At 37.7% G+C, this 19,066-nt stretch overlaps 1 protein-coding gene across 1 annotated transcript in view; it reads left to right on the top strand.

The window, feature by feature from the left end:
* The window catches only part of LOC114645301 (Golgi-specific brefeldin A-resistance guanine nucleotide exchange factor 1-like), a 243,866-nt gene that overhangs the window by 7,821 nt on the left and 216,979 nt on the right, over positions 1 to 19,066 (top strand). Inside the window, 1 exon segment of the mRNA XM_051922496.1 lies at positions 361 to 427. Within this exon segment, the coding sequence (XP_051778456.1) occupies positions 361 to 427 (67 nt within the window).

Here is a 19,066-nt window from a genome sequence, read left to right as displayed (position 1 = left end):
AAACAATCACTGATTATGTCTAAAAACTCCTTTTCTTGTGCTATTCGGAAAGCTAACACAGTTAATATTTATGTAATTAAAATTCCACATGACTATAATATCCCCCTCTAAACTTTCCTTTTTAGTATCATTAAATAGATGTAAATTTAGACTATTGTCTGTGTTTAATGGTGATGCTTAGTGACAATGTTTGTATTTGACTGCACACTATTAGGGATCGAAGCATTTCATTAGAAATGTATTATAGACTTCCTAATATAGTAAACTGTGTAGCATGACAATAATTTTTAGTAGTCCCTGCATATTCTACTTCAACAACAAAATAGCATTCACTTCTCTTTCTGTGCTTGTTTTGTTTAGAATGAAGAGCAAGATACTCTCCTTAATAAATTTAGACATCTAAATAGAGTACTGAATAACATTAAAGGTAAGTTTTTATAATTTATAAGACATTCTTGTGTAAGCAAGCGGGTGGGTTCTTAAAATTATCTAAAGGTCCCAAAATTTTAAGCACATTCAAAGTCTTTGTCACACATATTTACCTCTAAAGAGAATATTCTTATTTATAAATTCTTAAAATGTATGTGACACAGTTTGCAAAATTAGCAGTCAATCTGAGCAAGCCTAGCCCCTGATTCTGGCTCACGGTGTCTTGTGCATACAATTGTAAAGCAGTTTAAACAGAAACAAAAAGGTGTAAATTCACTTGTGACCAGATTTCTCAAAACATAGAGTTGTTGAAATTAAGTGCTCTGTGAGACCGATGATTAAGCCCACTAATCACATTCTAATTAAGTGACTTGGGGGAAAGATAAGTCTCTTAATAACTTCATATGCTGCTATCTGCTCCTATGACTCATCAGTGTTCAATTTCAGCTTTACATTAACCTTATTGTTGAAAAAAATAACTGTTTTTCATTAAACAGTGGTTTAAGTTTAATATTCTGTGTTAAAATTTATTATCTATATATGTAAAATACTAAAGTTTGCCTGTGTGTCATGCAAAAGCTCTAGAATCAATTAATGAGCCTTCAGGCCTGATCTTAGGAATTCTTTTCTTTTATCTAAAATTCTGTTCTATTTCTGTGTCACAGTTATACTTGGTACGAGACTGGAATGAATCTGATTGTAATGAGCTTTTTCCCTCTTAGCTAGTTATGGAGAGGAATTCTTGCTATACACCCTACCTATATTCTCTGCTCTGTGTACCAGCTGTCACCAACAACAAAATACAAAACCCTTGGTTCAGCAAAAACTTAAACTTATTATGCTAGTGCTAGAGATATTCAAGATGAAATACAAAAAGCTGCAAGACGTTTGCCATGAAATAATTTAAAATTTATAAACCTCTTTTCCAAGTCATTTTCACTCACTTTTATATAATCTGCTTTGGAGCCTGATTGAATATGTATTACTGTAATTTTGTTTCTGCCATTAATAATAAACATTTGTTATTCGAAAATAACATATGAAAACTTTTAAAAGATTTGAATATGTATCATGCAGTACTAAATAGATACAACCGATCATTATTTAGTATACTGTTGTGTTACCGTCTGGTTTGACTTAGTGAATATAATGAGCATTGAAGTTGTGACATACAAAGATATTGTAAATATCATATTCACCTTTAAATGAGATTGTAGACTACTAGAATAGAAATCAAAGGATATTGTAATCTTGGCCTTTCAAACATTTGTCCTTGGCTGTAATAAAACAAACATGCTGAATGTTGAATACAACAATTAGATGTTTTACATGAGCATTTCGCAAGAAAAATATAGCCATAACTAAGGAAGACATAGAAAATATTTCTTGGACTGACTGTGGTAGATTGAATAAGTTTTTTTCTTTTTTTAAATTTTGATTTTATTGTAATCATTCCATACAAATAGATCAATTTTTACAAAAAAAAAAAAAAAAAGGATTGAAAACAAATCAACCCCCACGCCTGAGAAAGAGAGCATGGCCAACGGACTAAAACTTGACAAAAATAGTAAAAATAAATAAACTGAAGAGTTTATTAGGCGGAAACAGATAAATGGAGAAGAAAAAGAAATGGGGATGGGAATTCTACTTCCTCAGTGCTTTAAGAGCTTATTCTAAAATGTTATTGATTAGATCCTGCCAGGTTTTGAAAAAGTTTCTGCACAGATCCTCTAAGTGAGAATTTGTTTTTTTTCCAATTTTCAAATAATATAAAACATCAGTTACCCACTGATTTAAAAGAGGAGAGTTAGGATTCTTCCAGTTCTAGCAAAATAAGTCTGCGTGCCAGTAGTGTAGTGAAGGCAATCACAGTTTGTTTGTCCTTCTCCACTTTAAGCCCATCTGGAAGAACACCAAATACAGCTGTTAATGGGTTAGGAGGGATTGTGACACCAAGGCTGTCTGAGAGGCAATTCAAATTTTTTGTCCAGAATGATGTTAATTTGGTGCAGGCCCAAAACCATGTGACCCAGTGAAGCTGGAGCTTGATTGCAACGTTCACAAGTTGGATCTTGCCCTGGAGACATTTTGGACAATTTCAAGCGAGACAGATGTGCTCGATATAAAATTTTGAGGTGAATAATTGTATGCTTTGCACATAAGGAGCTTGAACGAATTCTCTGCATTGCTACCTTCCACTCCTTTTCTGATATGTTGAGTGAGAGATCCTTTTTCCCATTGTCCCTCTTGGATCTTGAAAGGGAGGGACTGCAAAATCTATACTAATAAAAGGCAAAGCCCTCACTGACTGACTGACTGACTCATCACTAATTCTCCAACTTCCCGTGTAGGTAGAAGGCTGAAATTTGGCAGGCTCATTCCTTACAGCTTACTTACAAAAGTTAGGCAGGTTTTCATTTCAAAATTCTACGCGTAATGGTCATAACTGGAACTGTTTTTTGTCCATATACTCTGATGGAGGAGGCGGGAGTCACGTATCGCGTCATCACGTATTACGCCTCCTACGTAATCACGTGAACTGAAAACGAGGAAGAGATTTACAGCACGAGTCAAACGTGGGAACGAAGGTAAATGACGTTAATTGTTGAGTGTCTTTTAATACTGTGTAAGCATACATATTAACACGTGTAATTAAACGTGTGCATTTACGGGGTGATTTTCTCAGGCTTAAAAGCTCACCTTTTATTAAAAAGGTAAATACAAAACTCTTTTCATTCTGAAGGGCACAAACCACGTTAGATTTCAGCCGTTAAAACGCGCAAAAATGTCGGTGCACCAGATAAATAAGCGCAACATATATCAGTTGTATTGTATGCTTACAATACATATAGAAAATGTGTTAATCGTTAACTAATAGTATGGGATGGTATTTTTTCGACTCGCGCCTTGATTTAAACGATTGCATGTCTTGGTGGGTTTGCGTAGCTTATTGTCAATATCTTTACACCTCTTTTTAAGACTTACTTTAAAAATGTTTTCTTTTCTTCTTAATTAAAATTTAAAAGCAATACCTTCACCGCTGCGAAGCCCCTCTAGCGATGACGTCTGAGGTTCGATTACCGTAAAGCGAGTGCAGTGAGTGTGTACGCCTGATGAGCCAAGAATAAGGGGGAAAGACGTGTCGTGTACTCTTTGCATTATTTAACAGTAAACTATTTTCATCCATTCTATGATCTGCTTCTCACAACTGAAGGCACCGTGGCTGATGTTACCTGACTTGCTGGCCAACCATAAGCGTTACCTGGTAGGTAACCACCCCCTCACTTCACTCCCTTATGGGAATCGAACCTCGGACGTCAGCACTAGAGACGAAGCCCCTATAAATTGTGCCACGGCGTGTGGTTCGTTTTATTTGACAGCATGTAGATCAGGGTAATTACATTCACGCCATATTCGTAGTCTGATTCACAATCTGATTTTATGGGTGGTTACCTACCAGGTAACGCTTATGGTTAGCCAGCAAGTCAGCTCGATGTGATCACTCGAGTGAAGGCAGCTTCACAAAAAAACAGATCCTTAAACAAATTGTTATTGGGATATTTTCCTCAATTTAAAAAGCTTTTCTTCTTAATAAAAAATTAAAAGCAGTACTTCGCGGGGATTTATATATATATATATATAATATATATAGATAGATAGATATAGATCTATATATATATATACTATATATATATATATATATAATATAGATAGATATAGATCTATATATATATATATATATATAATATATTATAGATAGATATAGATCTATATATATATATATATATATATATAGATAGATATAAGATGTATATAGAGATATAGATATACAGTATATATATAGATATATATATGTATGTATGTCTATATATATATATATATATATATATATATATATATATATATAAGCTTATAAGTACTTCCTTACTTCTCTTTAAGAAAGGAAGATGTAATGATACTTTATTTAAACGATTCCATGTCTTGGTGGGTTTGCGTAGCTTATTGTCAATACCTTTACACCTGTTTTTAAGACATATATTGACTGAAACGGGCTTTCACGAAAAAAGTTAGGGCTTTGCTACAGGATACACCCTCCACAAGTTAAGGGAGTAATAAATAAAAGTGTATATTTCTGTTTTATTTAAACCTTTTAAGTTCGTATGCATAGCCCCATTTGGCTGTTTAGTTTTTGTTTTTTTCTTTCTTCAGTAATATTTTACTCTCCTTAAAGAAAAACAACATATGCATTTTACTTTTTTTGTATCTCTTCAGTAATATTTTAGTGTAAAGGATAACCAGTATTTAAACCTTTTATGTTACTTTTTTAAATTTATTTTTACGCAATGTTGAAAAAATTAATAAGAAAGCTACATATTTTGGCAGCTGCTGCTTTAATTTCAATGAAATGAAAAAAGCTCTCCAGAGAAAACGTCAATGAAGAAGAAACCGTTTGCACTATCTAAAAAGGAGAAACCCTCCATTTATAAAGGTTTTCTGCAGATGACTTAACTGAAATAAAATGAATAGTTCCTATGTGTATAATACATATTTATCTATTTGACTTATGCCTTTATTCCAGCAACTTGCAACCTCTGAAGGTTCAATTTGTTACATTACTTTTGATTTTTTGCAGCACAGGCAGGTGAAGTGACTTCCTCGGGGTCACACAGTGGTGTCAGTACCAGGATTTTGAACTGACAAGCTCCGGGTTTGCTGAAAATATTACTGAAGAAAGAAAAAAAACAAAAACAGGCAAATGGGGCTATGCATACAAATGTCCATTCCATCCATTTTCCAACCGCTATATCCTAAATACAGGAGCCAATCCCTGCCAACACAGGGCACAAGGCAGGAAACAAACCCCGGGCAAGGTGCCAGCCCACTGCAGGGCGCACACACCCACACACACCAGGGACAATTTACAATCGCCAATGCACCTAACCTGCATGTCTTTGGACTGTGGGAGGAAACCGGAGTACCCGGAGGAAACCCAGACAGACACGGGGAGAACATTCAAACTCCACGCAGGGAAGCGAACCCGGGTCTCCTAACTGGCACCTTTCACTGCGCACCATACCGCCCGCATACAAACTTAAAAAGTTTAATAAAACAGATATATATACCTTTATTTTTACTTCCTTAACTTGTGGAGGTGTATCCTGTAGCAAAGCCATAGTTTTTTCATGAAAGCCCCTTTCAGTCAATAAGCCTTAAAAACAGGTGTAAAGCTAAACTTGCAGCACCGCTATTCAATTACACTTGCCTAACGCCTCTCCTAAGGGGACATACTGTGGGATCTAGGCATCAGTCAAAACACCAGTCACAGGCCCGATTAGAAAGCGGGAAGCTGTGATTTGTCGTCTCCCTCCCATGTAATAATCACAGCCCGTGTTACAACGCACTATGTATGTATGTATATATGTATATATGAAGAGGATGGATGGATGTATATGTGTGTGTTTATGTATGTGTGTATATGTATGTATGTGTGTATATATATATATATATATATATATATATATATATATATATATATATTTATATATATGTTGATATGTGTATATATATGTATATATATGTATATGTAGATATGTGTATATATATGTATATGTAGATATGTGTATATATGTATATATATGTTTACATAACCCCTTTAACACACTACTTCTCCGCTGCGAAGCGCGGGTATTTTGCTAGCTATATATATATGTGAATGTATGTATGTATGTATGTATAATATGTATGTTTTATATTTTTTTATATATATATATATATATATATATATATAATATATATATATATATATATATATATATATATATATGTGCATATGCATATACAGTAATCCCTCCTCCATCGCGGGGGTTGCGTTCCAGAGCCACCTGCGAAATAAGAAAATCCGCGAAGTAGAAACCAATATGTTTATATGGTTATTTTTTTTATTGTCATGCTTGGGTCACAGATTTGCGCAGAAACACAGGAGGTTGTAGAGAGACAGGAACGTTATTCAAACACTGCAAACCAAACATTTGTCTCTTTTTCAAAAGTTTAAACTGTGCTCCATGACAAGACAGAGATGACAGTTCCGTCTCACAATTAAAAGAATGCAAACATATCTTCCTCTTCAAAGGAGCAAACAAATCAATAGGGCTGTTTGCTTTTAAGTATGCGAAGCACCGCGGCACAAAGCTGTTGAAGGCGGCAGCTCACACCCCCTCCGTCAGGAGCAGAGAGAGAGATAAAAAAATCAATACGTGCCCTTCGTGCTTTTAAGTTTGCGAAGCACCGTGCTGCATGTCGCTTCACGAAGCAGCTGCACAGAACGTAGCCAACGTGAAGATAATCTTTCAGCATTTTTAGACGAGCGTCCGTATCGTCTAGGTGTGCGAACACCCCCCCTGCTCAATCCCCCTACGTCAGGATCAGAAAAAGTCAGTGCAAGAGAGAGAGAGAGAGAGAGAGAGAGAGAGAAAAGTAAGCTGGGTAGCTTCTCAGCCATCTGCCAATAGCGTCCCTTGTATGAAATCAACTGGGCAAACCATCTGAGGAAGCATGTACCAGAAATTAAAAGACCCATTGTCCGCAGAAATCTGCGAACCAGCAAAAAATCCGCGATGTACATTTAAATATGCTTACATATAAAATCCGCGATAGAGTGAAGCCGCGAAAGGTGAAGCGCGATATAGCGAGGGATCACTGTATATATGTGTATGTATATGTAGATATGTATATATTTATATGTATATATATATATATGTACATATGTATATATATGTAGATGTGTAAAATTTGTATATGTATATATATGTTTATGTGGATGTGTATATGTAGATATGTATATATATGTATATGTATGTATATCTTTACATAACCTCTTTAACACACTACTTCTCCGCTGCGAAGCGTGGGTATTTTGCTAGTATTTTTATATATTGCAGAAATGCTGTCTGAGTCCTCGAGACTGAGCAATATTTTTTCCCAACATAGAGGAAGGTGGGAGATGGGGAAAAGCAGGCAGGTTCAGTTTGACAAAGTTTCTAATTTGAAGATAGTGAAAGAAATGTGTTGCTGGAGGATTAAATTTGTAATGTAATTGTTCATAGGATGCAAAGATGTTGTCTATATAAAGATCTCTAAGCAGTTTTAATCCCAAATTTTTTCCAGATATTAAAAACTGCATATGTTTGCAAGGGTTGAAAAAGGTGGTTCTCATGCAGAGGTGCCACAGATAAAAGATTCTCCATCTTAAAATGCTTTCTACATTGGTTCCATATTCTGAGTGAATGAAGCACAATTGGGTTATTAGTATATTGGCGATAACTTGCATTTATTGGGGCAAAAAGCAGGGAATATAGAGAAGTACTACAGGATTTTATTTCTGTTGCGGACCAAGCCTGTGTATGTTTATCAATTTGTGTCCAGGTTTTTATAGCTTGTATGTTTGCTGCCCAGTAGTAAAACTGAAAGTTAGGTAGAGCTATGACACCTTTTGTCTTAGGTCATTGTAGAGTCGCTTTTTGTATACGTGGATGTTTTAGGTTCCAAATAAATGGTTATGATTGAATCTAATTGCTTAAAGAATGATATATTGGAATGTTTTGAAATAAAAAGGAGTTTAGGAAGGATATTAATCTTAACATTAATTCTTCCAACTAGAGTGAGATGGAGGGTTGATCATCTGTGCAAGTCTTGCTTAATTTTTTCCATACAGATGGCAAAATTTTGTTGATAAAGAGCTTTGTTTACTTGTGATATTTACCCCTAGGGATTTAAACTCATCTGCAATAATAAAATGGAAGGTGTCCAATCTAATATTGTATGCTTGAGAATTCACTGGAAAGAGCACACTTTTATTCAAATTAATTCTGAGACCAGAGATCTTTTGAAATTCTGTAAGGGCTGTTAAGACTGCAGGCACAGTATTTTGTGGGTCTGATATATACAAAACCATATCATCTGCATATAGAGAAATTTTCTGTTCCAGTCCTTCTCTGATAATCCCCTTTATATCTGACTATCACAATACCCGCGCTTCGCAGCGGAGAAGTAGTGTGTTAGAGGTTATGTAAACATATATATACATATACATATATACATATCTACATATACACATATCTACATATATATATATATACATATACACATCCACATATATGTATATGTGTATATATATATATATATATATATATATATATATATATATATATATACACACATACATACACACACACACATACACATATATACATATACACAGTGCGTTGTAACACGGGCTGTGATTGTTACATGGGAGGGAGACGACAAATCACAGCTTCCCGCTTTCTAATCAGGCCTGTGATTGGTGCTTTAACGGATGCCCAGATCCCACAGTATCTCCCCTTAGGAGAGGCGTTAGGCAAGTGTAATTGAATAGCGGTGCTGCAAGTTTAGCTTTACACCTGTTTTTAAGGCTTATGACTGAAAGGGGCTTTCATGAAAAAAGTTAGGGCTTTGCTACAGGATACACCTCCACAAGTTAAGGAAGTAAAAAAAAAGGTATATATTTCTGTTTTTATTTAAACCTTTTTAAGTTTGTATGCGGGTGGTATGGTTGGCGCAGTGAAAGGTGCCAGTTAGGAGACCCGGGTTCGCTTCCCTGCGTGGAGTCTGAATGTTCTCCCCGTGTCTGTCTGGGTTTCCTCCGGGTACTCCGGTTTCCTCCCACAGTCCAAAGACATGCAGGTTAGGTGCATTGGCGATTGTAAATTGTCCTTGGTGTGTGTGGGTGTGTGCGCCCTGCGGTGGGCTGGCACCTTGCCCGGGGTTTGTTTCCTGCCTTGTGCCCTGTGTTGGCAGGGATTGGCTCCTGTATTTAGGATATAGCAGGTTGGATAATGGATGGATGGACATTTGTATGCATAGCCCCATTTGCCTGTTTTCGTTTTTTTTCTTTCTTCAGTAATATTTCAGCAAACCCGGAGCTTGTCAGTTGAAATCCTGGTACTGACACCACTGTGTGACCAAGTTGCTGGAATAAAGGCATAAGTCAAATAGATAAATATGTATTATACACATAGGAACTATTCATTTATTTTCAGTTAAGTCATCTGCAGCAAACCTTTATAAATGAGGGTTTCTCCTTTTTAGATAGTGCAAACGGGTTTCTTCTTCATTGAGGTTTTCTCTTGGAGAGCTTTTTTCATTTCATTGAAAATTAAAGCAGCAGCTGCCCAAAATATGTAGCTTTCTTATTAATTTTCAACATTGTGTAAAATAACTTTATAAAGTAACATAAAAGGTTTAAATACTGGTTATCCTTTTACACTAAAATATTACTAAAGAGATACAAAAAAAGTAAAATGCATATGTTGTTTTTCTTTAAGGGAGATTAAATATTACTGAAGAAAGAAAAAAAAAAAAACTAAAACAGCCAAATGGAGCTATGCATACGAACTTAAAAGGTTTAAAATAAAACAGAAATATATACCTTTATTTTTACTTCCTTAACTTGTGGAGGGTGTATCCTGTAGCAAAGCCCTAAACTTTTTTTCGTGAAAGCCCGTTTCAGTCAATAAGTCTTAAAAACAGGTGTAAAGATATTGACATAAGCTACGCAAACCCACCAAGACATGGAATCGTTTTAAATCAAGGCGCGAGTCGAAAAACACCATCCCATACTATTAGTTTAACGATTAACACATTTCTATATGTATTGTAAGCATACAATACATCTGATAATATGTTGCGCTTATTTATCTGGTGTACCGACATTTATGCGCGTTTAGACGGCTGAAATCTAACGTGGTTTGTGAACAGTTTGCATTTACCTTTCTTAATAAAAGGCGAGCTTTTTAAGCCTGAGAAATCACCCCGTAAATGCACACGTTTAATTGCACATGTGTTAATATGTATGCTTACACAGTATTAAAAAGACACTCAACAATTAACGTCATTTACCTTCGTTCCAGCGTTTGAGTCGTGCTGTAAATCTCTTCCTTGTTTTCAGTTCACGTGATTACGTAGGAGGCGTGATGACGCGATACGTGATTCCGCCTCTTCCATTACAGTACAGTAATCCCTCCTCCATCGCGGGGGTATTGCGTTCCAGAGCCACCTGCGAAATAAGAAAATCCGCGAAGTAGAAACCATATGTTTATATGGTTATTTTTATATTGTCATGCTTGGGTCACAGATTTGCGCAGAAACACAGGAGGTTGTAGAGAGACAGGAACGTTATTCAAACACTGCAAACAAACATTTGTCTCTTTTCAAAAGTTTAACTGTGCTCCATGACAAGACCGAGATGACAGTTCCATCTCACAATTAAAAGAATGCAAACATATCTTCCTCTTCAAAGGAGCGGTGCGCGTCAGGAGCAGAGCATGTCAGAGAGATAGAGAAAATCAAAGAAATCAATAGGGCTGTTTGGCTTTTAAGTATGCGAAGCACAGCGGCACAAAGCTGTTGAAGGCGGCCAGCTCACACCCCCTCCGTCAGGAGCAGAGAGCGAGAGAGACAGAGACAGAGAAAAACAAACAAGCAAAAATCAGTACCTGCCCTTCGAGCTTTTAAGTATGTGAAGCACCGTGCAGCATGCCGCTTCAGGAAGCAGCTGCACAGAAGGGTAGCAACGTGAAGATAATCTTTCAGCATTTTTAGACGAGCGTCCGTATCGTCTAGGTGTGCGAACAGCCCCCCCTGCTCACACCCCCTACGTCAGGATCAGAGAAAGTCAGCGCGAGAGAGAGAGAAAGTAAGTTGGGTAGCTTCTCAGCCATCTGCCAATAGCATCCCTTGTATGAAATCAACTGGGCAAACCCAACTGAGAAAGCATGTACGAGAAATTGAAAGACCCATTGTCCGCAGAAATCCGCGAACCAGCAAAAAATCCGCGATGTATATTTAAATATGCTTACATATAAAATCCGCGATGGAGTGAAGCCGCGAAAGGCGAAGCGCGATTATAGCGAGGGATTACTGTATATGGACAAAACAGAGGTTCCAGTTATGACCATTACGCGTAGAATTTCGAAATGAAACCTGCCTAACTTTTTGTAAGTAAGCTGTAAGGAATGAGCCTGCCAAATTTCAACCTTCCACCTACACGGGAAGTTGGACAATTAGTGATGAGTGAGTCAGTCAGTCAGTCAGTAAGTGAGTGAGGTCAGTGAGGTCTTTGCCTTTTATTAGTATAGATGAGCATTTTGACAGTGAACTGCCAGTGGTTCAATGACGATTGCAAATAGCAGTGGTGACAAGGGGCATCCTTGTCTGCTACCACGTTCTAGTTTAAAGTAGTCTGAGCAAATGTTGTTAATACAAACTGAAGCTTCTGGATTGGTATACAGTAGTTTGATCCAAGCACAAATGTTCGGGCCAAACCCAAATTTCTGTAATGTAGTGAAAAGATAGTTCCATTCAATCATATCAAATGCTTTTTTTGTATCCAAAGATGATAATATCCCCGGGGTTTTTGTCTTTGCAGGTGAATATATTACACTAGCAAAATACCCGCGCTTCGCAGCGGAGAAGTAGTGTGTTAAAGAGGTTATGAAAAAGTAAAGGAAACATTTTAAAAATAACGTAACATGATTGTCAATGTAATTGTGTTGTCATTGTTATGAGTGTTGCTGTCATATATGTATATACATACATATACACATATATTATATAGCAAAACACCCGCGCTTCGCAGCGGAGAAGTAGTGTGTTAACACTAGAATTACCAGAGCCTACGAAAAACTCGTAAATCCGTCCCACCTTAAATCGCGTCTTAAATCCGTTTGCACCTCTCCGCCAGAATCCTTTGTCATCTAAATGTGCTGATAAAGCTACTAGCAGCTAGCTATTCCATCCCCCCACCGACTTAGAATGAACTTCTCTCCTAGCTCAAGCCATGCCTTGATTTGATTACCTGGGATTGAAGTGGAGTTTTACAGTGGAAATAATTCTAGCGTTATTTGGAATACACGCATTTCATGTGTGTTCCATTTCTATAGTTGGCTGTGCAAACACATTTTTAAAACAGAAACGTTTTTCATATTCTAATAGTAAATGACAAAATGTAGGCATAAACTATATAACGTATGAAGCCTGAAGTCCATATATCAAAGAAACACTTTCACAAAAGGTACAAATAAAAGAACACGTGCGCCTTCATGCAAAAAAAAAAAAAAAAAAAAGCCGCGTTAGCATGCCACATTGACTTTCTTACTACAACCGCCGTGGTGGCGTAATGGTATCAGCCCCTGACTGGGAATCAGAGGGTGGCGAGTTCGATTCCGCACGGCTCCACTTCGAAAAATTAACTGCTCTTATTCTTACAATTTTAGAATAACAATATAAATTTGATTTCAGTCTGTAACAGGCGGTGTAACTTATGATACTGGTAAAGGTTAGTTTTTTTTTTTTTTTTTTAATTCACTTTTTCATTCTCGCAGTCACATTCAGAATCAATCCATACAACCCCATCTGACACAGCTGGTTTCACATAAATAAAAGTGCACTTTTATTCAAGACTATAACCGAAGAATAAAGAAAGCAAGTTACAGTTGGTGGTTGATACAACAGCTTGCGTGGTGCAATGTTAAGAACTGCTGATTTCCGATCCGTGCTATATAAAATCATCACATTCAAATATTAACAGTTCCCACACACCCAAGGTCCGCCATTCCTACATTTACAACATGTGTACTTGTTGCAGTGTACACACCTCTCTGTGCTATGGTTCCTATTACAGTGAATGAGCACCTGACACTGTACTTTCTTCCCTGGGGGAAGCTGAGGTCTTAGAACGGAAGTTTGTTGACGCTGTATCATCTTTTCTTTTTCCATCGCCTTTTCCTGTAAGAAGCGACGACGAAGTTCCTCTGCAAGGTGAGCCATGAACACTCTTCTTTTCTCAGCGGACCCCGTGCATGCCTTATACAGTACGTGTGCGTTCATCGCTGCTAGGTCAAGGATGTTGTACAACACAGCAACCGGCCACCTGCGTGTTCCTGTGCGCACTGAACAAGCACGCGCCGTCTGGTCCCTGATGTCAACGCCACGCTGGGGAAAAAGAAAGACAAATATATGTGACATTTTGAAGAAATCATTTTTATCACCAGAAGAGCACCAGAATACTTCGTCACACTAATATTTTTTTCATTAGCATACCTTCATTTGGTTGTAGTCTGTGACCGTGTTTGTTTTTTTTTTTTTTTTATCTTGCCCAATCTCCACATCATGGTGCATTGTGCTGAGAATGCAGACAGACTTCATCTTTTTGGGCACATACACTGTCAGCATGGCACTGGGAGATCTAAACACCAGCGTGGAGAATTGTTCGTGTACTGAACTGACTTTAGCTGCAGGTGGAAGTTCCCGTCGCACTTTATTCATGGTGCCAAGCAGAGCTGTATTGCGGTGCAGCAGTCTATTAGCCAGCGAAAGTGACGTGAAGAAGTTGTCTGTTGTTACGGTTCTGCCTTTGTCCAGAAATGGCTCCATAAGCTTTATGACCACAGACTCGGAAAGTCTTTCTCCCGTGGGACGACTGGGATCTTTTCCTAAATAAGGAGTGGCATTGCACATGTACTTTGTCTCCAAATCTGCCGCAATCCAAAAAGGCAGAACCGTAACAACAGACAACTTCTTCACGTCACTTTCGCTGGCTAATAGACTGCTGCACCGCAATACAGCTCTGCTTGGCACCATGAATAAAGTGCGACGGGAACTTCCACCTGCAGCTAAAGTCAGTTCAGTACACGAACAATTCTCCACGCTGGTGTTTAGATCTCCCAGTGCCATGCTGACAGTGTATGTGCCCAAAAAGATGAAGTCTGTCTGCATTCTCAGCACAATGCACCATGATGTGGAGATTGGGCAAGATAAAAAAAAAAAAAAACAAACACGGTCACAGACTACAACCACATGAAGGTATGCTAATGAAAAAAATATTAGTCTGACGAAGTATTCTGGTGCTCTTCTGGTGATAAAATGATTTCTTCAAAATGTCACATATATTTGTCTTTCTTTTTTCCCCAGCGTGGCGTTGACATCATGGACCAGAAGGCGCGTGCTTGTTCAGTGCGCACAGGAACACGCAGGTGGCCTGTTGCTGTGTTGTACAACATCCTTGACCTAGCAGCGATGAACGCACACGTACTGTATAAGGCATGCACGGGGTCCGCTGAGAAAAGAAGAGTGTTCATGGCTCACCTTGCAGAGGAACTTCGTCGTCGCTTCTTACAGGAAAAGGCGATGGAAAAAGAAAAGATGATACAGCGTCAACAAACTTCCGTTCTAAGACCTCAGCTTCCCCCAGGGAAGAAAGTACAGTGTCAGGTGCTCATTCACTGTAATAGGAACCATAGCACAGAGAGGTGTGTACACTGCAACAAGTACACATGTTGTAAATGTAGGAATGGCGGACCTTGGGTGTGTGGGAACTGTTAATATTTGAATGTGATGATTTTATATAGCACGGATCGGAAATCAGCAGTTCTTAACATTGCACCACGCAAGCTGTTGTATCAACCACCAACTGTAACTTGCTTTCTTTATTCTTCGGTTATAGTCTTGAATAAAAGTGCACTTTTATTTATGTGAAACCAGCTGTGTCAGATGGGGTTGTATGGATTGATTCTGAATGTGACTGCGAGAATGAAAAGTGAATTAAAAAAAAAGAAAAAAAAAGCTAACCTTTACCAGTATCATAAGTTACACCGCCTGTTACAGACTGAAATCAAATTTATATTGTTATTCTAAAATTGTAAGAATAAGAGCAGTTAATTTTTCGAAGTGGAGCCGTGCGGAATCGAACTCGCCACCCTCTGATTCCCAGTCAGGGGCTGATACCATTACGCCACCACGGCGGTTGTAGTAAGAAAGTCAATGTGGCATGCTAACGCGGCTTTTTTTTTTTTTTTTTTTTTTTTTGCATGAAGGCGCACGTGTTCTTTTATTTGTACCTTTTGTGAAAGTGTTTCTTTGATATATGGACTTCAGGCTTCATACGTTATATAGTTTATGCCTACATTTTGTCATTTACTATTAGAATATGAAAAACGTTTCTGTTTTAAAAATGTGTTTGCACAGCCAACTATAGAAATGGAACACACATGAAATGCGTGTATTCCAAATAACGCTAGAATTATTTCCACTGTAAAACTCCACTTCAATCCCAGGTAATCAAATCAAGGCAAGGCTTGAGCTAGGAGAGAAGTTCATTCTAAGTCGGTGGGGGGATGGAATAGCTGGCTGCTAGTAGCTTTATCAGCACATTTAGATGACAAAGGATTCTGGCGGAGAGGTGCAAACGGATTTAAGACGCGATTTAAGGTGGGACGGATTTACGAGTTTTTTCGTAGGCTCTGGTAATTCTAGTGTTAAAGAGGTTATGAAAAAAAAAGGAAACATTTTAAAAATAACGTAACATGATTGTCAATGTAATTGTGTTGTCATTGTTATGAGTGTTGCTGTGTTTTATATATATAAAATACACACACACACATATAAACATATATATACATATACATATACACATATATATACATATCTACATATATATATATATATATATATATATATACATATACACATCCACATATCAACATATATATATACACATATATACACACACACACGCTTTATGGGTGATGATTGTTTTACTCTTTTTATCTTTATTTTATTTTATTGTAGAATCAACTCGTATCTGCGCACAGCAGGGCAGCCGTGGGCGGATGCGTATGGTGTATTCACTCCATGTTATCGTGCATTGCGCTGTCAGTGGTATTTTGATAAAAGAATTTGAACAACATATAAGAAGCGTATAAATTATTAAACAGTAAAACATTAACATTTAAGAAGTAAAGTTACATTAAGTACTACTGCAGTGCCTTCGGGTATACCTCATTTTTTGTTTGCCCATTACATGCTTAAATGTATACATTTTTTGGTGCACCAACCCGAGAACACGCGACATAGAACCGAGCGTGGGAGAAGCATGGATTTTAAACACCCGTTCAGTTCCTCTGCTGGTCTCCCTCGTGGAATAACTGGTAATGTTTGACTAAAATGTATAGCGAGTAAAACGACATTACCTCCTATTTTTTTTTTTACGATCTCTGAGATCTTGCTTTTTTTCGGTTCAAGGCTTCATAAGCTCTTTTATGTTGTATGGTGTACTTATCCCAAACGATCATCTTTGAATGTTGCAAGACTTTCGCCTTGTATGTAGATCGGGGTAATTACATTCATTGCATTCCTAGTCTGAATCAGAATCTGATTGTATGGGTGGTTACCTGGCACTGTAGGGTTGCCACCCGTCCTTTAAAATACGGAATCGTGACGCGTTTGAGAATGAAATTGCGCGTCCCGTTTTGAATCAATACTGGACGGGATTTATCCCGTATTTTTTTTATCATTTTTTTTTAAAGCAGCGTCTCATGCAAATCATCCGACACGTATTTTATGAAGATGCCTCCTTTCCTACTTTTGATTGGGTAATACTTGATGTCATCGTTAGTTTGATTGGTGTTTTTAACTGTCCAGTGAGGAGGGCGTGTCTTTTAAGTAGAGTGTGCAAAGTGTTGGCACTGAGATGTGGCGTCAGCGCCATAGTTGAAGCCCCTAACGTTGCGGTCAGCAAGTCGGCTAACATCCGCCATGTGCCGTCTTTCAGTTGCGAGAAGCAGATCATAGAATGGTTGAAACTGTTGCCCCTAACGTTGCGCCACGGCGTGTGGTTCGTTTATACCTCGTGTCTTCTCATTAAACTTTAATCTCAAGAATATGTTATTGCAATCCGCAGCGGGAGCGTTTCTATAAACTTAATTTAAACTTACGTTTTACACCGTGCTTTGTTTCCCTTATGAACATGCTTGTATGCTTAACTCGCTCCGTTCTCAATTGTTTATTTAATTTTTTGCTGTTTGCTGTTTGCGGGTCTTCCTCCATTTCCCCCTACTTCGTTCTTTTATCTCGCGAATATGTTATTGCAATCCTTAACGGGACCGTTTCAATAAACTGATTGAAAATAGTTTTGCATTTACCTTTTTAGTAAAAGGCGAGCTTTTAAGCCTGAGAAATCACCCCGTAAATGCACACGTTTAATTGGACATGTGTTAATATGTATGGTTACACAGTATTAAAAGACAGTGAACAACGTCAGTTACCTTTCTTCCCGCGTTTGATAAAAGGTGAGCTTTTAAGCCTGAGAAATCACCCCGTAAATGCACACGTTTAATTGCACATGTGTTAATATGTATGCTTACACAGTATTAAAAGACGGTCAAAAATTAACGTCATTTACCTTCGTTCCCGCGTGTGACTCGTGCTGTAAATGTCTTCCTTGTTTTTAGTTCACGTGATTACGTAGGAGGCGTGATGACGCGATACGTGACTCCGCCTCCTCCATTACAGTGTATGGACAAAAAATATGTTCCAGTTATGACCATTACGCTTTGAATTTCGAAATGAAACCTGCCTAACTTTTGTAAGTAAGCTGTAAGGAATGAGCCTGCCAAATTTCAGCCTTCTACCTACACGGGAAGTTGGAGAATTAGTGATGAGTGAGTCAGTGAGTGAGTGAGTCAGTCAGTCAATGAGGGCTTTGCCTTTTATTAGTATAGATTAAACAGGCATCGGAGATTGGAAGCTAAGTGTCTGTTTTTAATAAATCCAGTTTGATCTTGTGATATTACCGAAGGCAGCACTTTCTCCATCCTTCTAGCTAGGACTTTGGAGAGTATCTTAACATCATTTTTCAGAAGTGAAATTGGTCGATATGATGCACATTGTAATAAGTCCTTGTTTTGTTTAGGAAAGACGGTGATTAATGCTTGGCGAAAAGTTTGTGGTAGAATTTGTTTGTCTCTAGCTTCTGTAAATGTTACTAATAAGAAGGGAGCTAGCTGAGTAGAGAATTTCTTATAAAATTCGACAGGGTAGCCATCAGGGCCTGCTGCTTCCCGCTCTGAAGTGACTTTATAGCATCTATTAATTCTGATTACGCCATAGGTGTATCCAATTCCTCTGCAATAAAAGTATCTATTTGTGGTATCTGTAATGTATCCAGAAATGCATTAGATTGTGTGTTGTCTTCTTTGTACTCAGTAGAATATAAGGATTTATACTAGTCTCTAAGTGTATGCATTATATTTTTATTGTCAGTGATTTTATCTCCATTCGTGGTGTTGATTGCTGGGATTGTATTGCAAACTTCTTGCTTGTGGATTTGTTGAGTTAAGAGCTTGTTAGCTTTCTCTCCGTGTTCATAGTAATGATGTCTTGATTTAAAAATGAGTTCTTCAATTTCTTTGGTTGTTAAGAAGTTGACCTCTGAATGCAGAGCCTGTCTTTTCCTATGAAGAGCTTCACTTGGACACCTGGCATGTTCTTGATCTATTCTAGTAATTTTGATGGTTAGCTCTGATACCTTCATGGTTTCTAATTTATTTCTGTGGGAAAGATATGAAATAATCTGTCCTCTTAAGAAGGCCTTTAGAGTTTCCCAGAGTATTCCTGCAGAGACCTCTGAGGATGTATTTAGGAAGAAACTGATTTGTTTTGATATAAATTCTGTACAGTTCTCATCTTCTAATAGAAGTGGATTAAGACGCCATCTGCGAGATGAGTATGTGGGGCATATTGATTTCAGCTCCTAGACCAGAGG

The sequence above is a fragment of the Erpetoichthys calabaricus genome, chromosome 2 (genome assembly GCF_900747795.2).
Source record: "Erpetoichthys calabaricus chromosome 2, fErpCal1.3, whole genome shotgun sequence".
NCBI lineage: Eukaryota > Metazoa > Chordata > Cladistia > Polypteriformes > Polypteridae > Erpetoichthys > Erpetoichthys calabaricus.
The sequence above is the reverse complement of the archived record's forward strand: the minus strand, read 5'-3'. Positions and strand labels throughout refer to the sequence as shown.